The sequence below is a fragment of the Pogona vitticeps genome, chromosome 1 (assembly GCF_051106095.1).
Source record: "Pogona vitticeps strain Pit_001003342236 chromosome 1, PviZW2.1, whole genome shotgun sequence".
NCBI classification, from domain to species: Eukaryota; Metazoa; Chordata; class Lepidosauria; order Squamata; family Agamidae; genus Pogona; species Pogona vitticeps.
Window position 1 is genome coordinate 323,273,621 of NC_135783.1, and position 24,742 is coordinate 323,298,362.

The window sequence follows — 24,742 nt, forward strand, 5'->3', positions numbered from 1 at the left end:
AAGTATCATTATGTGGTAAAATAGCCAGTCTTGAAGAATGAGTTCAGATCTTGACAACACTTTCCATTACAATTGAGGTCTTAGTAAAACCTTCTGTTAATGAAGAAGTATGTTCGTGGTGCTAAGTAGTTCCCCTTCCTCTTCATCTCTGATTTTTTTATCTATACTAGATGCAGCTGCTTGAGTTCTGTGAAAATGTGAAAAAGGCATTTTGAGGGGCAACCCCTGATGTTACAATTTTAAGAGTTCTTGAGGAATCAGTCTGAGACTGAAGTATTTTTTTCCATAGAAATGATGTTATTCTTGGCATAAATGTTCAGGAGGAATGAAAGAGAAGAAAGAAATTGCATTCTCTCTCATTTTAAAAAGTTCCTCAAAGTTTTTTCCCCACTAGTACAGGTTAACAGATGGAGAACCAGAATCCTTCACTAGAGAAGGAATTGCCATCCCAGTGTTTTTATATCTAATAAATAATTATGCGCCATCAAGTTGATGGCAACTTGTGGAAACCCTTCCAGATATAAAATACTCAAAAGTGGTTTTCTAGGCCTCCTTATAGTGATACCCTGGGACTATGTCATTTGCCCAAGGCTGCATGGGTGGCAGGACGCATAACATCAGCCACACAGACACACACTATAAAGTGTCATCTGGCCCCTCCCCTGGAAAACACAGTAGGGATCAGAGATGGACACAGTTAGGCACTTTGGCACTGATTGGGGTTGCAGGTGTTGTGTGGGTCCTCTGGATTCCATACCCCTCCTCCTCCTCCCATGGGTTCCTCATCAGAAGCAGCACTGCGTGCTTCCCTGCCCCACCGCCTTCTCTGAGTGGTTTCCCACCAGAGGAGGCCAAGTGTGGAATCTGGGGTGTTTGCACAATGCCTGTGGACCCAATCCAGCAAACTGTGCCAAAGTACTGAACCATAGTAAGTGCCCATCTGAAGTAGGGATTCAAACTTCTGCCCACTGGCTCTACAGCTAGACCCTTGAACCAAGTGATCTATAGATAGTGACATGTACTATCAAAGCAAAGCATACATGCAAGATTTGTAGCAGTGCGGAGAACCAAAATAAACTGTACTCCCTGTTCTCATTTGTGGGGTAATAAATGCAGTACCACTCTGTATCTGTTTGGAAGTAAGTCCTTGTTGAGTGGGTCTTATTCCAACATAAGTGTACATAGGGTTGAAAGTTAAGGTGAAGCCAGTGTGGTAGAATGTAACCTTTGCCATTCATGTACTAGCATTTTATGCTGCTATTTTCTGAAAATAATAAGCTAGGAAGGCTAGTATATTTCTTATCCACCCTTTAGTGCAGCTGAGGGATGAATGTTGTGTCAGATTTCTTCCTCCAGTGATGTAAATGAATGCTTTTACACTCTTTACAGTATTCTGGAGGATTTTATGAGACATTTGCTTGTTCACTTCCATTATCTGAACTCCTTTGCCTTCTGCAGGGAAAAGAAATTCTAAAACCAAAGACTGATTCTAGTCAATCAATGTTTTAGCAATAGAAATATGGGCAGGATAAAAACATAGGAAGCTGCCTTAGATTGAGTCAAATCACTGGTCAACCTTGTTATTGTCTACACCAACTGGCAGCAGCTCTCCAAGGTTTCCTTGTGTGTGCTACTTGGTGATGCCACAGATTGTTTCTCTTGAGACAGCACTATTTATAATTTCAACCATATCATTAACAAAAGTGTACACAATTATTTTTAAGTAGAAATCTCATCATAAGCTTCTTTGGCTCTTGTAACAGCATTCCAGCTGTTGAAATGAAGAATCAAGCCTCCATAAACAATAAACACTGACTTTGTTTTGTTGAATCTCTATTGAATGCATGTGCAGTACATCTTTGAGAACTTAGATGATCTTAGAGGAAATACAGAGCTGTCATATCTTGTCTTAAAATATCCCCATAAAAGTAAAATCCCGTAGTAAGACACCCTTAGATTTTAGTGTGTCCATGGAAAAGGAACAACTTATTGCATTACTTGCTGAAACAAGAGTATGTCATGCTTTAGCTTTTCAAAATTCAGGTTATATTTGAGGTAGGAGTTGTGGTTCTTACCTTTCTGGTAGGTAGACTTCAACAGCTCAACGTTTTCATCATAAGTATGATCTATGTACTACTGTACTTTGTACTGTCCTTTGGCCTAAACTATGAGAGACCAGCAAAGAGTCTAGTGGCAACATAAAGATTAACAAGTTTTACATGTTGTAAGCTTCAGGGACTTCATTATTGTGAATCCAATGAAGTGGTATCTAGTCCACAAAATCTTATGCCAAGCAAATAAAGGTTACTCCTTAAAGTTCCTGAAGACTGTAATTTTTGCCTCCAAAAGACTAACGTGGCTACCCATGTTACACTGGGAGACTAGAAACTCCAGTCACACTTCCTAGATGTCATTTGTTGATTTATGAGCTGCACTTCAGGAAAAAACAAACAAGCAAATTTCAAAAACCCACCAAATCAGTACTCAGTGAAATACTGAAGTACAATAAAAGAAAAAGAAAAAGGTTTAAGAAAGATCAGAACAACAGTAGAGGAAGGCAATACACCCTAAGCTGGGAAAAATAAAAAAGAAAAGTGTGCTGCTTTTATACTGCCCCATAGTGCTTCAAGCACTCTCTGGGCGGTTTACAAATTAATTATGCAGGCTACACATTGCCTCCCCCCCAGCGAGCTGGGTACTCATTTTACTGACCTTGGAAGGATAGAAGGCTGAGTCAACCTTGTGCCGGCTACCTGGGATTGAACCCTGGATCGTGAGCACAGTTTTGGCTACAATACACCAGTTTAACCACTGCGCCACAATGGTAATAACACACCAACAATAACAGCAACTGCAACAAGAGCAAATCGAAGCTGAATATGGACTATGATAGTCCAAATGTAAGGCCTTCTGAAATAAAGGGTTCAACAATCCCACACACAACACCAGAAGTAGAAAAGTTCTAGCTCCTGTCCTCTGACGATGCTGGCCACAGAGATTGGTGAAACATTAGGAAGAAAAACCTCCAGAACAAGACCAAACAGCCCCAAAAATGCACAACAACCACTGGTTCTTCAGTATTTTCTATGACACTGAAAAGGGAGGAGCTATGTATACTCCCAAAGGGACTTGGGTACCACAACTGAGAATATTTCTTGGATATAACCATCAAGTGCACTTTAGATGACAGTTGAATGTGGAGCTAGCTTTTCTTCGCTGATCTACAGAGATGGTTGGATCTTTCAGGAGCTAAGGAACCTTTAGTGCTCCTGTACAAGGGTGGGACAATCCTAACCATACTACTAATCCTGGAATTTCCATTGGGATCAGAAAATATGCCACAACTTTTAAATTATTTTTAATGGTATGTGAAGGTTTGATATCATGTACTCAAACCATTTAGGGTTTTTAAGACAAAAAGCAAGACCTTGAATTGGCTTTGGAAACATATTAAGAGCCTGTGCAGAAAAAACAACATTGGGCTTCTGGAATGTGAACATCAGCAACTTCGTCCTCCTGACAAAAACCTACCACAATTGCTGCACTTTCCAGAAACATATGCATAAAGCACGTTGTAGCATGATGAAAGAAGGATGCCAGATCTGTATTTTTGAAAAATAGGTACAGCTGACACATAGACCAAAACTGACCAAATTGGCACTTATCAGTAGGTGCTACCTGATGATTCTAGAGCAAAGGTGAATCCAGAGGGTAAGAAAGTGAATAGACCAACTACACCCTCATATTTATGTTGTGTCAGAAGCAGAGGCTCTTCCAGAACATCATGTAAGCAGGAAGCCATAATTGACTGTTGTACCATGTGCTGGAGAAAACATCATTTCATCCCTGAGACTTGTCTTGTTTTCCACTCATCCTACCCTATTGCCATTTTTAAAGGTCTGTGCAGGGAAGATAGCTGAGATAGGCATCTACCTGTATTTTAACAGACTGGATCTGCAAATCCTAAAGGCAACAAGATGTGTCACCAGTTGTCGCTTTTGTTCCCTTTCATTAGTGATCATAAATATTTTGGATTTCAGTCATGCTTAGGCATTTCTCAGAGGATGCAGAAACTCATCAATGAGAAATAAAACATATACCATCATTTCCTATTTCATTGATAAATGTTGGTGAACCATGCACCACTAAAGTTTCTTCTAGTGTTCCTTCCATGGCTGTCCTTCTCTCCCACTCCCAAACACTGTAGTCTGTGTCATGTTGCCTGTTGTTTTGGTTTGATGTTGTTCAGTTGATGAAGGACTGAGGCCATGATGATTGTCTCTCTCCTGTGTGATCTTTATGTTGTCTTTGGTGGTATCACCCTCCCTTGTTTCTTAAATGTGTGTAAAGGATGTGTTGGTTTTCCTAGTTCCTTTTTTTGTTTACTTGTATATTTTAGTGATGTTACCCTGTTTTTAATCTGCCGTTTTACTAACCTCTGGTTTGTTGTTTTCGCTTTTTCCGTTCTTTTGCTAACAAAGTTGAGTTGACCAAAGCTGATCTGCAAGGTAGAGAAGGTTTTTGTTTCAATTTCCAGTTTGGACTGAAAGATGCCTTTTAATGTAACCTTTGGTGCCTTTACATTTATCTCTCTCTTTCTCTCTTTTTCCTTTTTTGGATGCAGTCACATCTCTAAGCCAAATGGGTATGAATTTTCTGCAACTTCCTAGGCTGGAGAGTGGGTGGGGAAGATTCTGGGAAGGAATGTGTATGCATGGTTTCAGGGAAGCTTGAGAGGTTTGACTGTATCCTACCTTGAGTATCCAGAACTGCATGGCTTGATTTCCTGAAAAGAAGGGATTAACAACATCACAAAGATGGCCCTGAACATCTGGATGTTAAAATGGAGGTTGGGTTTGGTTCTTTAGAAGTCTGAAAGTTGTGCAGTCTATGTTATACCTACATAAATGCCTCACTGACATTTATGGGCCCTACTTTTATACGATGCAGTTTTGCTGTACTGATGGAGTAGATCAGCCCCACACAAATGAGAAAAAGTATGGAGAAGTTCTTTCAGAGTTTCTGCAGATTTCGGTAAACAGAAATGAAGAGGGACTGATGGACAACAGTTTTCCCACTTCCAACAAAAGGACTCTCCCTAAATCCACTTTAAAAACTCTATTTACGGTACATAAATTCACGTACAGAGAGGTTTCTATTCAGACCTAGTTATACATAGAACAGACACATTGATATAAGTGGAAATTGTGTAATTATGACTCACCAAAGCCCTATTAATATCATTGGGTCTGCTCTAAGATTGACTACATCTGAATCCAATCAATAATACAGTACTTTGCATCACTTCTCAAATCTAGTTCATTCCTTTGTCATCATTTGGTTTGTGGCTTCTATTTTATATAGTGAGTTTGAACTTTGAAATATTGGGAAGTCAGTGAATCTTTTCATTTTGCTTTGTCCATTAGATAAGAATGCCATTGGTGGGCACTGCTGAAATGCTGTGTCTAGCCCTTTAAAGAATTACCTCGTGGTAGCGTAAGCACCAGTTATTAATGCTTCTAGAGTAAGAAAGGTCAGCCGTTAGTACTGACTACTACAAGGAAGTTAAAGGAGAACATACAGGCTGCAGGAGACTTGCCTTGAGAAAAGTAAATATTGTTAAAAAATTCCAAAGGAAAGGGAAGATGTAGAAGGTGTTTTAAAATGGGTAGTTTATTTATTTATTTATTTATTTATTTATTCAATTTATATGCCGCCCAAACTACCCAGAGGTCTCTGGGCGGCTTACAATAATTAAAATTCAATACAGCAAAAGATAAAATAATTAAAATACAATTAAAATACAATTAAAATTGCCATCAGACCCACAGCTAATATTATTTCAATTAAAAGCCTTCTGGAACAGGAAGGTTTTGACCTGGCGCCGAAATGTCATCAGCGTCGGCGCCAGACGAATCTCAGTCGCGAGGGCATTCCATAGTCTGGGGGCAGCTGCCGAAAAGGCCCTTTGTCTACAAGCCGTCCCTCTTACCTCCTTAAGGGACGGCTCTTTCAAAAGGGCCCCCTAGCTAGATCTTAACTGCCGGGTAGGTTCATATGGAAGGAGGCGGTCCTTCAGGTATCCAGGGCCCAAGCCGTTTAGGGCTTTATATGTCAAAACAAGCACTTTGAATTGGGCCCGGGCAGCAACTGGTAGCCAATGTAACTTATACAGAATCGGCTTGATATGTTCCATGGCAGCTCCACCACTCACCAGCCGCGCAGCTCGATTCTGGACCAGTTGCAATCGCCGGACCGTCTTCAAAGGCAGCCCCACGTAAAGTGCATTGCAGTAATCTATGCGGGATGTTACCAGTGCATGTGTGACTGTCATGAGACTCCGCTCGTCCAGGTAGGGCCGTAGCTGGTATAATTTCCGCAGCTGAAGGAAGGCGCCCCTGGCCACCGAGTCCACCTGGGCTTCCAGTGTTAGACTGGGGTCCAGGAGCACCCCCAAGCTGCGGACCCTGTCCCTTAGGGGGAGTGTAACCCCATTCAGGGTGGGGAAATGGCCCTCCAGCCTGTCCGGTGAAGCACCCACTAACAGCACTTCCGTCTTGTCTGGATTGAGTTTCAATTTATTAACCCTCATCCAGTCCATTATCAGGTCCAGACACGAGTTCAGCACAGAAACTGCCTCACCTGGATTGGTGGAAAACGAGAGGTAGAGCTGAGTATCGTCAGCATATTGCTGACTCCTCAGCCCAAACCTCCTGATGACCTCTCCCAGCGGTTTCATGTAGATGTTGAACAGCATGGGGGACAGTATTGAGCCCTGAGGAACCCCATGACATAACTGCCATGGGGCAGAGCAACTGTCCCCCAGCACCACCCTCTGGACACGGTCAGCCAGGAAGGAGCGGAACCACTGTAAAACAGTGCCCCCAACTCCCAACCCAGCCAGCCTATCTAGAAGGACACCATGGTCGATGGTGTCGAAAGCCGCTGAGAGGTCCAGGAGTATCAACAGGGTCACACTCCCCCTGTCTCTCTCCCGGCAAAGGTCATCGTACAGGGCGACCAAGGCAGTCTCTGTACCAAAACCCGGCCTGAAACCCGATTGAAATGGATCCAGAAAATCCGTTTCATCCAGCAGCGCCTGGAGTTGCCCGGCCACAACCCGCTCCAACACCTTGCCCAAATAAGGGAGGTTCGCCACTGGTCGGTAGTTGACCACCAGCCTTGGGTCCAGGTTAGGCTTTTTAAGGAGTGGTCGAATTACCGCCTCTTTCAAGGCGGTAGGGACCACTCCCTCTCTCAGAGAGGCATTCACGGCCTCCTGGACCCAGGTGCGAACCCCCCTGGCTGATCTTCTAATTAGCCAGGATGGGCAAGGGTCGAGCGGAGTGGTGGTAGAACGGACAGATCCAAGCACCCTGTCCACATCATCAGGTCTCAACAATTGAAACTCATCCATTAATACTGGACCTAAGCACGGCGCACTGGACACATCCTCTGATTCTGCAGTAACTGTGGAGTCCAACCCACTGCGAATCTGAGCGATTTTTCCCTCAAAATGTATGGCAAACTCATCACAGCGAGCTGATGAGCAGTCCGAGACCTCCACCGGATTTCCCGGTTGAAGAAGATCCCGGACCACCCGAAACAGCTCTGCTGGACGACATTCTGAGGAAGCAATACGGCTGGAGAAATATTGCCGTTTCGCCAGCCGTATTGCCACGAAATAGGCCCGATAATGGGCTCTAAGTCGTGTTCGATCGGACTCCCAGCGGGATTTCCTCCACCTGCGCTCCAGCCGTCTCCCCTCTCGCTTCATCGCCCGCAGTTCAGAAGTATACCAAGGAGCTGTCTGGGCTCGGCGAGCAGGGAGAGGACGCTTAGGCGCAATCGTGTCAACCGCCCGGGTCATCTCCCTATTCCATAGGGTGACCTGAGCTTCGACAGGAGCGCCGACCATATCAGATGGATAATCCCCCAGAGCATTCAGGAATCCATCTGGATCCATTAGTCTCCGAGGGCGGATCATCTTAATAGATCCCCCACCCTTGCAGAGGGAAGAAGACGCTAATAGACTGAACTTGACCAGGAAGTGGTCTGACCATGACAATGGGGTCACGACCAGCCCCTCCACATCCAAACCACCATCTTCCAGTCCCGTTGAGAAAACCAGGTCCAGGGTGTGGCCCTTCTCATGCGTCGGACCGATGACACATTGAGACAGCCCCATGGTTGTCATGGTGGCCATGAAGTCCTGAGCCGCCCCAGTCAAGGCAGCCTCGGCATGGATGTTGAAGTCCCCCAGCACCAACAGCCTGGGAGTCCTCAACATCAGGTCCGAGACTACCTCTGTCAGCTCAGGCAGGGAGACTGTTGGTACGCAGCAGGGTGGGCGGTACACCAACAGAATCCCTAACCTGTCTCGCGAGCCCAACACACAATACAGGCCCTCGAGACCTCCTCTCAAAGGGACAGGAAGCCTGGTCAAGGAGATAGAACTCCTATAGACTATAGCAACTCCCCCTCCCCGACCCTCCGAGCGACCCTGGTGCTGGACTGAGTACCCAGGCGGACACAGCTGGGAGAGGGGAACACCACCCTCCTCTCCCACCCAGGTCTCAGTAATGCACGCCAGGTCAGACCCCTCATCCAGAATTACATCATGGATGAGGGCAGTTTTATTTTGTACTGACCTGGCGTTCATCAACAGCACTGTGTGGCTCGAGGGTTTGCTGATATGGTCGCCTGATACCATCTGGTTGGGGGTAGAACTAGAAGAGGGGATAGATGTAAGATATCTAACCTCTCTTCTCCTACGCGGGCATGTCCTACCCCCACCGCCATTCCTTCCCCTACCCAGCACCACCTCAATGGCTGCCCCCTCCAACACACTCCCCCCTTCCTGTTCCATTAGATACACTGTGGGTCTCTTCTTCATTGATGGCAATTAATAACAATTTAAAAACATTTAAAACATATATAAAATAAAATAAGTGAGATGAACAGTTATTTTAAAAAGTTTAAGTACTCACAGGCTGAACCTTGCTGTAATTGTTGTAGCAGAGAAGATAAACACAGCTGAAAAATTGGATTCTTTCTACCAATAAAATGGAATCTGAAAAAAAGGCACATATATGATAAAGGAGAAAGTAAGAGTGACAAGCATCTCATGCTTATCCAAGATAGAAGTTACATCTATCTTAGCCATCAGAGGTGCTTTAAACATAACACATTTATTATAGCAAGATCCATTCTGGGAGAAAAACTCCATGAAATCCACATGAAGACTGACACAGATTAAAATCCTTGCACATTCTAATGCATATAATGAAACCTATAGGCATAATGTAGCTGGCTTAAAATCTCAGCAGGTTAGGTACCTGGCTATTGAGCCAGAAGCTGAGAGTTCAGTTCCACACTGTGTCTCCAGAGAGAAGAGCTAGCCTGTGTGGCCTTGGGCAAGCTGCACAGTCCAGGATAACCCCAGAAGGAGGGAATGGTAAACCATTTCTGAGTACTCTCCACCAAGAAAACCATGAATTGTGTTGCCAAAAGTCAGAATCAACTAGACAACACACCATTATTATTTATTATTATTATTATTATTATTATTATTATTATTATTATTATTATTATTATTATTATTATTATTATTATTAGGCTGAATGCACATGACATTGTATTTGATTTTATCAGATATGAAGTTCAGCTCTGTCCCGGAACCCTTTTTATCTCACTACACTTTAATTGTTGTTTATCCTGATTCGACACAAATATACTTAATTAATTTTTTTCGGGCTTATTGGAAGGAGTACAACAATAGCATGAGTAACAGGAAGAAAATTCAAAGTTTCAAAGGTTGGAAGGGATAAAGCTTCTGGGATAAAATAATACCTAAGCCAAACATGAAGTAGTGTAATAATCACTTGTATTGGGAATCAGTTTTAGAAATAAAGATGCCTGGAGAACAGAGAAGAGGAGAGGATTCTTTGATCCACGAGCAGTTCTTGCATACCTGGCTAGGATTCTGAGAAAGCTCGTGATCTTCAGAATCTGAGACAGTATGTACAGGAATGGAAAAATAATCATTAAAATCTTCATTCTGGTTGCTTTAGGCAGTTTGGGCATGTTGGGACCCCTTCATGAAAAACGTTAAAGGCCTAAAAGATTCCTCACACATAGCCAAAACCAGGACCAAAAATAACTACATTTCTCTACATTTCTTTCCATTTGAAAAGCAAACTAAGCACACATACATACAACAATGAAAGACTGGCTAATTGATAAAATGCTGATAAACTATTCTGAAAGAACACAACAATCATCCTACTTTTGAGCCGTTCACAGAATCAGTACAGTAGCATGAACTGTGCAATTTAGTGCAAAAATGTCTTGTGCAAAAATCCTTGCTAATTTCATAACATTGTAAAAAGTGTGAAAAAAATTGAAGTATATTGCAGTTCCTCATGTCTGTGTGGATGGGACAAGTGAGGATTTACATGGAAAGGTGTAATGATCTACATGCTAGCTATAGTTTATGTCTTGCATGGATGCATGGTCTATATATATATATATATATGAAACAGACAGAGTATAAAGTAGCCCAAGGGTTGTTGATTTGCTGAACATCCCTCTTTGTTTACTGGAGGCCAAACTGGGCAAACCTTTGCCTCAGGACATCTGGCAAAAACACCTTATTGTCAAGGTGACTGCTTCTTCTGAGGGTTATGAATAATATTAATACAAGATATAGTAACCTTGCAAAGTACTTCTAGAACCCTCTTATAGCCTTGGGGGAGAGGGATGCAAGGGCCGATCAATCAGTGTCATGCAGAGCTACCTTAATTTCAGGAAACCAACCTTTGCTGCCTAGGCTTGGATATCCTAAATCCACATGGAAAATTCAGAATGCCTCAAGATATGAGGGGCTGTTTTCTGTGCTGGTGTGACCTGGACAGTGGGGAGGTCTGGTGGAGAAGGACTTGCCACTATACCTTTCTAACAATCTGCATTTTTAGTTGTTATTTTTCCCTTTTTCTTCCTCCTTTTCCTTCCTCTTGTTTCCACTTCTGACAAATGTTGTACCTATTGTTTTCTTACGTACATAACTCTCCCTGTCCTTCACTTACCCTGCAGTCAGATCCAGACATATTCCCTTTTATGCAGTTCATTTTCTGTTGAGTGGGACATTCCACCTTACTCATCCTGTTGCAGTCTCTCACCTCTGGGAAGACCTTTTAGAGCATGGTGAGGGGAAAGGGAGTGGAGAAAAGCAGGTAGGTATTCTTATACTGACTACATGGAAACTCATAGCTCCCGGTGAGGAATAATAGCTGCACGCTAGGACAGGGTTTGGAAAGAGTGATTATTCAAATTGAAGCGAGGTGTATGTGTATGTGGAATGAGGCCTATGGTTCCCTCCAACCTTCCCACCTAGGAATCCTTCAAAAGATGAGATACCAAAATGGCACTCAGAAACCTTCAGGGGACAGAATGTTGCCCTCTAAATGTGGTTTCACTCCCTAGGGGCTTATTTGAGAAATGTGTCTCAGAAGCTCAGAGAAGTGCAAAATGCCCCTGAATCCTCGGAGGTTGATTCTAACCTGAGTCTCACAGTGCAGCTTTTTTATTGTTGTTGTTTATAAGTATAACCAGAGTTTATGATAGTGAGTTCCACCCTTGTCAACCCCATTGATATCACTGGGATATGATTCCCAGACAGATGTGAATAGGATTTCATTTCTAGGTCTTAGCCCAGAGCTTCACCACCCAGAGACCCCAGATGTTTTTGGACTGCATCTCCCAGAACACCTGGTCAGCACAGCTAGTGGTGAAGGCTTCTGGGAGTTTTAGTCCACAAATACCTAGAGACCCAAGGTTGGGGATGACTGTCTTAACCTCATTGCTTCTGTTTGGCATTTTGTTGTTTAGTTGTTAAGTCATGTCTGACTCTTTGTGACCCCATGGACCAGAGCACGCCAGGCCCTCCTGTCTTCCACTGCCTCCCGGGGTTTGGTCCAATTCTTGTTGGCAGCTTCGATGACACTGTCCAACCATCTCACCCTCTGTCGTCCCCTTCTCTCTCGCCTTCACACTTTCCCAACATCAGAGTCTTTTCCAGGGAGTCTTCTCTTCTCATGAGATGGCCAAAGTATTGGGGCCTCAGCTTCAGGATCTGTCCTTCCAGTGAGCACTCGAGGTTGATTTCCCAGCTGCTCCATACAACTAGGTTTCCTGGTATAGGACAACTCTCCTTCCAGATTCTTTTGCTATATAATGTTCAATAGCTAGAACTCATGTGATCCAAGATTACTTTCCCAATTCAAGGGGAAAGAACTGTCATCCAGGGAAGCAACTGGTCACCCTTTGTAACAGTACTCTTGCAACAAACTTTGAATCACTGAAATTAAAATAGTGTGAAATGGTAGCATTGCTTCTAGTATTCCTCAGCATCAAAGATACTAATAGCAATGTTGAAAACTGTCTTCTGCTCCTTGTTGTTTAGTCGTTGTTGTGTCCGATGCTTCGTGACCCCATGGACCAGAGCATGCCAGGCCCTCCTGTTTTCTACTGCCTCCTGGAGTTTGGTCAAATTCATCTTAGTTGCTTGGTGAACTGTCCGACTGTTTGGTGATCCACTGTCCAATGATGTCATCCTCTGTCATTCCCTTCTCCTCTTGCCTTCACACTTTCCCAATATCAGGGTCTTTTCCAGGGAGTCTTCTCATCAGATGGCCAAAGAACAGTATTGGAGCCTCAGCTTCAGCATCTGTCCTTCCAGTGAGCACTCAAGGTTGATTTCCTTCAAAATGGATAGGTTTGTTCTTCTTGCAGTCCAGGGGACTCTCAAGAGTCTCCTCCAGCACCACAATTCAAAAGCATCAATTCTTCAGCAGTCAGCCTTCTTTATGGTCCAGCTCTCACTTCCATACATCGATACTGGAAAAACCATAGCTTTGACTATGTGGACCTTTGTTGGCAAGGTGATGTCTCTGCTTTTTAAGATGCTGTTGAGGTTTCTCATCGCTTTCCTCCCAAGAAGCAGGCATCTTTTAATTTCATGGCTGCTGTCCCCATCTGCAGTGATCATGGAGCCCAATAAAGTAAAGTCTGTCACTGCATCCATATCTTACCCTTCTATTTTCCAGGAGGTAATGGGTCTTGTGACCATGATCTTAGTTTTTTTTATATTGAGCTTCAGACCATTTTTTGCACTCTCCTCTTTCACCCTCATTATGAGGTTCTTTAATTCTTCCTCACTTTCTGCCATCAGAGTGGTATCATCTGCATACTGAGGTTGCTGATATTTCTTCCGGCAATCTTAATTCTGGCTTGGGATTCCTCCAGTCCTTTCGCATGATGTATTCTGCATATAAATTAAATAAGCAGGGATACAATATACAACCTTGTTGTACTCCTTTCCCAATTTTGAACCACTCAGTTGTTCCATACCAAGTTCTAACTGTTGTTTCCTGTCAGGAGATAGATAAGGTGGTCAGGCACTCCCATTTCATTAAGGACGTGCCATAGTTTGCTGTGGTCCACACGTCAAACGCTTTTGCGGAGTCAATGAAGCAGAAGTAGATATTTTTCTGGAACTCTCTGGTTTTCTCCATAATCCAGCACATGTTAGCAATTTGGGCTCTAGTTCCGTTCCCCCTTCGAAATCCAGCTTGTACTTCTGGGAGTTCTCGGTCCACATACTGTTGAAGCCTACCTTATAGGATTTTGAGCATAACCTTGCTAGCATGTTGGATGAGTGCAGTTGTGTGGTAGTTGGAGCATCCTTTGGCAATGCCCTTCTTTGGGATTGGGATGTAGACCGATATTTTCCAATCCTCTGGCCACTGCTGAGTTTTCCAAACTTGCTGGCATATTGAGTGTAGCTCCTTGACAGTGTCATCTTTTAAAATTTTAAATAGTTCAACTGGAATGCCATCACCTCCACTGGCCTTGTTTTTAGCCATGCTTTCTAAGGCCCACTTGACTTCACTCTCCAGGATGTCTGGCTCAAGGTCAGCAACCACACTCTCTGGGTTATCAGGGACATCCAGATCTTTCTGGTATAATTCCTCTGGGTATTCTTGCCACCTCTTCTTGATGTTTTCTGCTTCTGTTAGGCCCCTACCATTTTTGTCCTTTTTCATGTCCATCTTTGCACAAAAGGTTCCTTTAATATCTTCAGTTTTCTTGAACAGATCTCTGGTTTTTCTGTTTCTGTTATTTTCCTCTATTTCTTTGCATTTTTCATTGAAGAAGGCCCTCTTGTCTCTCCTTGCTATTCTTTGGAGGTCTGCATTCGATTTTCTGTATCTTTCTCTATCTCCCTTGCATTTTGTTTCTTTTCTCTTCTCTGCTATTTGTAAGGCCTCGTTGGACAGCCACTTTGCTTTCTTGCACTTCTTTTTCTTTAGGATGGTTTTTGTTGCTGCCTCCTGTACAATGTTACGAGCCTCCATCCATAGTTCTTCAGGCACTCTATCCACCAAATTGAGTTCCTTTAATCTATTCTTCACTTCCACTGTGTATTCATAAGGGATTTGGTTTAGATTATACCTGACTAGCCCAGTGGTTTTTCCTACTTTCTTCAGTTTAAGCTTGAGTTTTGCTATAAGAAGCTGATGATCAGAGCCACAATCAGCTCCAGGTCTGGACCCTCTCCATCTTTGGCTGCAGAGAACATAATCTGGTTTCGGTATTGCCCATCCGGTGATGTCCATGTGTAGAGTCGCCTCTTGTGTTGTTGGAAAAGAGTGTTTGTGATGACCAGCTTGTTCTCTTGACAAAACTCCATTAGCCTTTGCCCTGCTTCATTCTGAACTCCAAGGCCAAACTTCCCTGTTGTTCCTTTTATCTCTTGGCTCCCTGCTTTAGCATTCCAGTGCCCTAGAATGAGAACAACATTTTCCTTTGGTGCCAGTTCTAGAAGGTGTTGCAAGTCTTCATAGAACTGATCAACTTCAGCCTCTTCAGCATCGGTGGTTGATGCATAAACTTGGATTACTATGATGTTGAAAGATCTGCCTTCGATTTGTATTGAAATCATTCTATCATTTTTGAGATTGTATCCCAGTACAGCTTTTCCCACTCTTTTGTTGACTATGAGGGCTGCTCCATTCCTTCTACAGGATTCTTGCCCACAATAGTAGATATGATAATCATCTGAATTGAATTCACCCATTGCCGTCCATTTTACTTCACTGATGCCTAGGATGTCAATGTTTATTCTTGCCATCTCCTGTTTGACCACCTCCAGCTTACCAAGGTTCATAGATCTTACCTTCCAGGTTCCTATGCAGTATTTTTTCTTTGCTACATTGGACTTTCCTTTCACTTCCAGGCACGTCCACAGCTGAGCATCCTTTTGGCTTTGGCCCAGCCACTTCGTTACCTCTGGATCTATTTGTACTTCTCCTCTGCTCTTCCTCAGTAGCATGTTGGACGCCTTCTGACCTGAAGGGCTTGTCTTCCAGCATCATATCTTTTAGCCTTTTGTTTCTGGTCATGGGGTTTTCTTGGCAAAGATACTGGAATGGCTTTCCAGTTCCTGCTCCAGGTGGATCGCGTTTAGTCAGAACTCCCCACTATGACCTGTCCGTCTTGGGTGTCCCTGCACGGCATAGCCCATAGCTTCTCTGAATTACTCAAGTCCCTTTGCCATGACAAGGCAGCAATCCATGAAGGGGATTACTATGTTTGGCATAGTAGTGGGTTATTGTCTGTTCAGAGAAAAATGGGTTATTAACTGTTCATGTTTGAGGAAGGGGGTGTAAGAACATTTTGCTTGCCTGCTTGTTTGATGACATATGTTTATTGTAAATATTTTTGAACATCAAAGCAAAGCAAAACATGCTGCTTATATACTGCCTCATAGCAGTAATTAAATCACTCTCTGGGCAGTTTACAAGTTAATTATGCAGGCTACACATTGCTTCCCCCCCCCCCCAATAAGCTGGGTACTCATTTTACCAATCTTAGAAGGATAGAAGGCTGAGTCAACCTTGAGCAGGCTACCTGGGTCTGAACCCCGGGTTGTGAGCACAGTTTTGGCCGCAGTACAGCACTTTTAATCACTGCGCCACAAGGCTCTTCGAGCATGCTGATACTTCCCTGTTGATTCTAAGGTTTTCATCTTGATCACAGTCCTGTTGGCACGCACCACAAGAGAGATTCAGTGCCCACAAATGGATTAGGATGTTCCAGAGAACTTAGGTTCGTACTAGGTAATACACTTAGCACATATTTAGAAGCTGTGCTCCTTCCACTGGCAAAAAATCTCTATTTATTTGTAGTATATGCTTTCCCTTCTGTACAGTATTTTGCATTAAGGCTTGCTTGTTTTTTGAATCACCACTGGCAGGTAAACATAGGTTTATTTTACAAACCTGACTACTGAGGCACACATCTCTGAGGAAGTACCATCGCTAGAGGGAAAATCGTCTGAATTCAATTCGCCCAAGTTAGATAGATACAAGGAGCAATCCTTATGCCCTGTCTTACTCAAAGGTCATAAGCATTGCTCTTTGTATCTAGCTTGACTCTTGCAACATTAGAAATGTAGTTGTTTAAAAGAGTAGTGTCATCCACAATAGGAAGTCCAAATGCAGAACCAGTGCAGTCCAGCACATGGTTTGGGACTGGGATTGGATTTGAAACTTTACTAAAAGTGGACTCACTCACCGGGTGGTTCCTTTTTTAGGGGTGATGAGGCAGGAAGTAAAAGATGTTCCTCCTTCCTTTTCTCCACTCTCCCTTTTTTTACTGTCTGAGTTAGAATTTTAGCATCAATCTCCCCCGTCATCTTATTGGGGGGGGGAGGTGGATTTCCTGAAATTTCACAAAGGTTTACTTTTCTCCAAAACTTCCTGATGTAGTTCTTTGCCCCTCCCCAGTTCCTACTACTTGGGCATGATTTCCATCCCAGTTAAGGCATCTACCCCCTCCATGACTGCAAGCTACCAGAGATCTCATATCAGATGGTGTCACAGTACTAGGCAGTTAGATTTGACAGCGCAACAACAGCAGGATGGGTGGGGAACTGCACTAGTGTAGAACGAAGGTAATACTTTTGGATTTGGTTGAGTTTGTGATCCTAGTCAGTCAGTGAATCTCAAATTGGCCTCTTCAGCCACACTAAACGTTGTTCCAAGTCCTCCATACAGAGCACGTCACCATAGTCTTTCGAGACTGAAGGATGCCTATACCTACCTAGTTTGCACTATGTGTGGATGTTATTGAAAGCAAGCGAAGCCAGTTAAAAGCAAAAGGCTAGAATTTCTAAATAGATGTCTGAATCCCATTGAAATAATTATCCTGTATATCTATATAAAATCCATACAGTGGGTAAAGTCTCGGACTGTTGTTCAGGAGACCTGGGTTCAATTCCCTGCTCAACCATGGAAGCTCACTGAGGAAGGGGTAAGCCACTTCTTAATTTCTCACACACCTTGAAACTCCTATGAGGATTCCCTTAAGTTGCAAGCGTCTTGATGGCATATAACAACATAGATGTAGATACAGGTGTAGCTCTAAATTATGTCCTTTTGTAGAGCTCTACCAGTGTGGTATACCACCATCAGTGACAGATTGCTGATCTTTAAGGAGTTCCTTTTTCAGTTTCAGGTGGTCCATGTGATTTGCATGCAATGAAATGAAAATTGAAGCAAGAATTCTTTAATAAGCAACCTGCCACTACCAGTTACATCATTCCCACTGTGCCCGCTGATCTCCCCAAGAGGATATTGGCAGTAGTGTGTGTGTGTGTGTGTGTGAGAGAGAGAGAGGTTGAATAAGATTGTCTCTAGTTCAATCTTTAGATTGGAGAACCCACCTTTTTGATGTTCTGTGCCTTAAAACCCACACCTGGGCACAGCTAACAAAGACAGCTCCTGTTCCTATCAAGTAGCATATTCACATGCTTTTGTAGGCATGTTAGTCTTGGGTCACGCTCAAGCTGTGCAGTAAAGATGATTCTAAGCTGCCTTTTTTTTTCCCCTTTGTGTGGGTGCAAAACACTTCCAAGACCTGAAATAATATTCCTTTAAAGAAATTTTCTTTATGCGAAGAGAGAGAGAGTGGTTGGATGGGCTGAAATAATAACAACCAAACATGCTTTCCATAAATTAAGATGCATCAGCAGACTATTCTGAAATTTCTTTCGGGAATAACAAACTTTGGAAAAGAAAACATGATGGTTTAAAAACCTTTAGAAAACAGACAAGATATGGCTAGACAGCACAAGAAAAAGCATTAATAAAAACAGAGCTTCTGACACCTTTTGGAGAGTTTGGAGGAAGATGTTTTTTTAAAACCAGTTTTTGTTTTCACCCTCAACCGTTAACACAATGTGGATGAAAATAGCCTTATTTGGCATCTAAAGTGCTCGTGGATTCCTCTTCCCTTTTAGTCTATAATCCTAATGCTTTGTGACACCCCTGTTGCTGTGGCCAAGTTTCCAGTGTTACAAATGGGAGTGATGATGGCAGTGAGGAGCAAGAACCTCAGCAGTCCCAGGTTGTACCAAAATGTCAGATTTTCTTTGAGAAGAATACCAGATCTTGCCATATCATGTCCCAATTTCCCCATACAGTATACTAGGCTGAGTCTAATCAGGACTTACACTCCTGGTGCAGACTCACGTATTGGAAGCCTAGTTACTAGAAGTCAGGATTGTCTGAAGTAATATGTCATGTAGAAGTTGGTGGAAAGCTCAGATTTGCCAACAGGTTTTGCAAAGCACTAGTTTTGCAGTCCTGGGAGTTCAGGATTTTTAGACATAGCCAGATGCCACTAGATACCACTCCCACGCCCACTACTGGTATCCCAACCAAAAGATTAGAGGTGTTGGTCCTAATGATCCTGACGGACAGTGCCTCTGATCTTGAGAGATGCAATGCTTCCTGTCATTACTGTAAGGACTGCACAGTGGAAGAAATGGGGTCAGCGAGTCTCTGGAACCCTCAGCAGTAGGGCTGCAACTGTGGTTGGCTAAAGCATAAAACAAAGGTAAGCTGAGGTAGGTGAGGGGGTCTCAAAATCTATCATCAAAGACCTTGTCCCAATCTTCACATGTTGGCAGAATTTTTCCCTAGCCTTGCAAAATAGTGTTCAGGGCGGTGTGAAGAATTATGAGTGCTTTCGCAAGTTTCAGCATTGTTTTCTTCACAGAGCAAAGGTGGGCAAGTGCAGCCTACGAGCTGCATACCTGTTCCCCAGGAATGTTTTTGCACACAGGGCATCTCCAAAGCCCCCCCCTCCATATTAGCAATGCAAAATTAATTTGTATTTTTAAAAATGAAGGATTTTCCATCATTAAAGGCCTCCAGGAGTAGTAGCTTTCTTCCTTTTAGGAAGGGGAGGGTCCCCCAAGTTCCCCCCCCATCCCAAAACTGTTAGGTAGAAGTGGCCATCTGGTAGGCACTGTGGATAAAAAGTTGCCCCTTGCCCCAGGATCTTGCCATACCAGGTCCCAATTTCCCCATACACGATACTAGGCTGATTCTAATCAGGACTTGCCCACTCCAGGAGCAGAGCAGAAAATGCCACACAAACCAGGGGAAGCAAGGCTAATGAACTGAGTTGATTAGGTAATGCCTGATCCTCTCAGCAACTCATTCTAATTCTCAACCAGTTACTTGCTATGATTATTCTTTTATTTAACTCTGCATAAAGTTTCTTAAAATAAAATAATCTCCCTACAGATGTGCTGGAGTACTCCCACATATCCTGTGATGTGATTATCAATTCGTTTGTAATTATATTCCTTTGCTGTTTTGTTTTTGACCCTCCCAATACTTGTTTCTGCCTTGATTCACAAGGAATTGTGATTTACCCGTAGCAGGCTTTTAAAAGGCTGATCTAGTAGGCGGCATCACAGGTTGATTCTCATATAGTGAATTATGTCTAGACATTGCTCGGACAGGTAGGTACAAGAATAATACCCAAGGATGTATCCAGTGATTTGACTTCCTGGTACACCAAGTGGCCACAGAGTAAAAGGACAGAATCAGATCAGAGAGTGTTTGTTTGAACTCAGTCAAATGTAATTTATACCACCATCAAAGAGAGAATCTTTGAGCAGCAGCAGGAGGAAAAACCCAGCAGCCAAGATCTGCTTCCTCTGTAAATCCAGAGCATCCTGTTTTGTAGCTCTTGTAACCAATAGTGTAGTCGAGCTAAGCTTAAAAGGTTGAAGCCTCAGACTTTCTGATCAGCAGAAACTATGAGGTCATCTGCTGCAACCCCCCCCCCCCAGACTCCCCTGCACCCTGTGAGCATAGCTATGGGAAGAAAGAGATTTTCCCAGGAACAGTAGGATCTTGCAAGCCATCCGTATTGTAATTCAAAATAATTGAGTATGGTCTGGTCTTGAATGTGCAGTTGAGAGTCATTAGAGTTACAAAAGACTGGCTCCTCATTTGTTGATATGGACTCATCCAGCAGTTTGTATTTTTGGACTCTCCATCTGGCTATGGGTTCTGTCATTATTAAAACTTACACTTCTAAATTTACCACTACAGCATGATAAATTTAGAAAGCATAGTCCTCCTAGGTTCCTCAGTGAATTTAATTTGAGGCAATATGTATGTAAGCCAAAAACATGGTGACATTCATAATTCTTGTGACACTGTACTTGAAATCCTGACAGAATCTGTTTCCCTATCTTGTGTGCGCTAATATCCCACAATACTTCCAACCTGCTGGTACCACTCACACCAGCCTGTCAGAATTGCAAGATGCCACCTTCTTTGGGAAATAGATCCCCCCCCCACACACACAAAGAAAACATGCTTCCACTACAATCACTCAGAGGAACAGATTGGAAGCATCCATGTTTCTCTAGGTACCTAAATCCCAGAAGGTGTTTTGAAATATAGTTGAAGATGTTGGTTCACAGTTTTATTGCTTTCTTTCTGGGGATTACTTTGAAAGCTGTTTCTGGGCAAACCTGGTCTGTTTGGTAGGTCCATCCTCAAAAGACTCTTGAGGAAAGAGGGTCCCTTGTTCCCTTATGCAGTTCATTCATGCCACAATGTTGTACTGATAACTTGAGAAGCACAGGCGCCTTTTTTGATGATTTTCACTGCTGCATTCCACTACGCTGTAGTTTACATAATCAAGCCAAGGTGTCCTTGTCATGAGCTGCAATTGGCTTAGATGCTGGGGAACTGGGAGGTGGTAATTGTACAACATCCTCACCACCATGACTGCCATTCAGCTCCATGTTTGGGGAGTTGCCATTATAGCCATCTTTCTAGGACTGGCTATTTTCCCCAAAGTGCTCAGGAAGTAATTGCTGTACAAGCAATTATTCAACTCATCCTTCCCATAGTGCTTGAAGCTGCAGTTACTAAATGAAGGGCATATTCTTGATCTGCCTTCTTCATTACAAAGGATAATTCTTAATGTCATACCACATTGACCCAGTTGGTGGCTGTTCAGGTGCACAAAACAGCAGCCCAAATCCTCTTAACATAGTTACTCTGTCAGAGCAGAAACTGTAATTTTTGGAGCTGAGTTGCCCCAATCTAAGAAATCAATGTAGATATTATTTTTGTGGGAATATTGAGGAGTGGGGTTGTGGAAGTAGGTGTGACCCACTAAGCTTCAGAGGTCTGAAGATCACACATCCCTGCACTAAAGGAAGCTGGCAAGGGGGAAAAAACTGATTCCCTTTCACACTGCCCAGAGCGTCTACTCTATCCTCTGGAGCAGATCTTCAGTAGATACAAGGGGCTCAGGGGCAGGTGACAATTGTCCTCTGGCAGAAGGGTGAGTGCAATTCCTGTGAGTGGAATTCCATTTGGAAGGCTGAACAAAATCCAGTTTTTAGACCCAACTAAATTAGTGACATGGAGTCAATGAATCAAATGTTGACATAACAAATCCCACTCATTCAATGGGTCTACTCAAGTTAAGACCAAAAGTTGGAATTTTTTTCGTTCTGAATGCAGTGTATTAGAGTACCCCTCCTCCCTTTTCTTTATTTCTTTGATTTTTTTTATCAACACAGCAGTATGCTAGATGAGTGCACCTACTGTTTCTTTGATGGACATGCAGACATTGTTGAAGAGACAGAACTGTGCAGTGCCAATTTCCCCATCCCCAAGCCATCATTAGTTGAGCCAAATGTAACTTCTCTGTTCTCAGACAGGTAGAGTTCAATCTTATGGTCTCCCAAATATGCTGAGTCTGATACAGCTATAACATAAACTGATGTGGAGCTCACCCTTCATAAGAGTGGAGAAATAGTTGGTAAATCTCAGAGGATGCTGTCAGTTATTATACGTAGATGTTACAGTTGTTTAGAGTAGACAAAACTATTCCTTGCTCTTGATGATCATAGAATCAAAGAAAAGTGAAGTTGGAAGGGGCCTACAAGACCATCAAGTCCAACCTCCTGCTCAGTGCAGGAATACAATCAAAGCATATCTGTCAGGTGATTATCTAAGTTTTTCTTGGATGCCTCCAGTGTTGGAGCACTCACCAACTCCCAAGATAACTGGTTCCACTGTCGTACTTCTCTAACAGTTAGGAAGTTTTTCCTGATATTCAACCAAAATCTGGTTCCTTTAACTTGAGCTCATTGTTGCGTGTCCTGCATTCTGGGATGACTGAGAACAGATCTTGCCCCTACTCTGTATGACAGCCTTTAAAATATTTTATAAAGTGCTATCATATCACTCCTCAGTCTTCCTTTCTCAAGGCTAAACATGCCCAATTCTTTCAGCCTTTCCTCATAAGGCTTGGTTTCCAGCCCCCTGATCATTCTTGTTGTCATCCTCTGAACTTGTTTCAATTTGTTAGCATCCTTCTTGAAGTGTGGTGTCCAGAACTGGACACAATACTTAAGGCGAGGCCTAACCAGTGCTGAACAGAGTGGGACTAGCACCTTGCAGAATTTGGAAACTATATTTCTATGAATGCAGCCTAAAATATCATTTGCCTTTTTTGTAGCCACATCACACTGTTGGTTCATCTTTAGCTTGTGATCTACCACAATTCCAGGATCCTTCTCATTCGTAGTTTTCCTGGCCCATCTTGTAACTGTGCAATTGGTTTCTTTTTCTGAGGTGCAGTACTTTGCACTTATCCCTGTTGAATTTCATTCTATTGCTTTCGGCCCAGTGCTCCATCCTATCAAAATCATTTTGAATTTTGTTTCTGTCTTCTAGAGTATTAGCTATTCCACCCGATTTGGTATCATCTGCAAATTTGACAAGCATTCCCTGCACTCCCTCATCCAAGTTGTTAATTAAAAAAATTGAAGAGCACCGGGCCCAGGACTCAGCCTTGGGGTACCCCACTTGTTATTTCTTCCCAGTTATAGAAGGACCCATTCATTAATCATGACCCTCTGAGTATGATTCTGTAGCCAATTGTGTATCCACCTGACACTTGATCTATCTAACCCACACCTACTTAGCTTGCTAATCAGGATATCATGGGGCACTTGGTCAAAAGTTTTGCTGAAGTCAACATATACTACATCTACAGCATTCCCTCTGTGTATCTGGGAGGTGACCTAATCAAAAAACGAGATCAAATTAGTTTGGCAGGATTTGTTCCTGACAAATCCGTGTTGGTATCTACTTATTACTGCATTGTTTTCTAGGTGCTTGCACAATGACCACTTTATGATACCTTCCAGAATTTTGCCTGGGATTGATGACTAGCCTGTAGTTCCCATTTGTGCATCTGCATTTAAGGATGTAGAGCTGAACTCAAAAACTAAACAATATAGATGAATGAAAATGATATGCTATGACAAACATACGTAACATCAGTGGCTGCTACTTACATTTTTTAAAAGTCTTCAAAATATGACTGTGCTCATATATCAAAGAAATACATCCCATTTTATTCAGTTCTTCAGGTATGCAGAGGTATTATAGAAGCCAACCAGACAGATCTAAGGTTCTTATTTCTTTGGTGAAGAAAATATAGAGGTGGAAGACAGGTAGGGTCACAGGAACAGAAAAAGAGGAGGAAGTGGCATTTCACCATATCTGTCAATGATCTGCTCAACGGTCCTTGGCTGAACTGGGCACATATTACATAAATGGGCTGTTAGCTCCCTTCTCACTTTTCATGCCCTTTGAAGAAATGCCTGGAGCGCTAAAACTCTTCTCTAACCCATTCCGATAAAAAGCAAGCACAGAGAGATAAACAATGGGCACATTGGAGTATCAGAGTGCTGGGGATCTTGACACTTTGGGAAGCAAGCTTTTGTTATTAAGAACCTTTCTTCTGACTCTGCCTAAGAGGGAATATGCAACCTTTCACACCTTCTTTCTGCTGTGTGCCACTGTTTTCTGTTTGTTGCCGAGTGTGCAATTCTCCATGTCTTCTATGTCCTAAATTTCTGTTGCATGTCCATGAAATAGAAAAGTATGTTGTTTTTCTTTTCTTCCTTGATGCATGATTTTGGCAAATGATACTCCATTCTTATGACTCTTTTCCAATGGCTGCTTTTTCTTTCTTTATTTCCCTATTGCCTCTCCTCAGGTCCAAGTACCACCTGTCAAGAAGACTCTTGTGCCAACCAAGGCATCTGCATTCAGCAGTGGGAAGGCTTCACATGTGACTGCTCCATGACATCATATTCTGGGAACCAGTGCAATGACCGTGAGTACCATTTTTTTTCTAAATGTAATTTCGTGCAAAGATCTGAAGTCCTTTGGTGTATGGTTTGGCAGCTTAATATTGGGCATGAATGCAAATCTCAGAGCTGGCTCATCTGCCTCCTAGGAAACTAGCTTTAAAAGCTAGATTATTTGAAGAA

The 24,742-nt window shown here is 42.9% G+C and overlaps 1 protein-coding gene across 2 annotated transcripts in view; it reads left to right on the forward strand.

Annotated features, from left to right (window-relative positions):
• Positions 1 to 24,742, forward strand: part of NRXN3 (neurexin 3) — a 1,709,419-nt gene that overhangs the window by 909,715 nt on the left and 774,962 nt on the right. For both annotated transcript variants that reach the window (XM_078393277.1, XM_078393271.1), the window contains 3 exons: positions 4,482 to 4,508; positions 4,625 to 4,645; positions 24,466 to 24,585. In XM_078393277.1, coding sequence (XP_078249403.1) covers positions 4,482 to 4,508; positions 4,625 to 4,645; positions 24,466 to 24,585 — 168 coding nt within the window. The remainder of the gene's footprint in view (positions 1 to 4,481; positions 4,509 to 4,624; positions 4,646 to 24,465; positions 24,586 to 24,742) is intronic.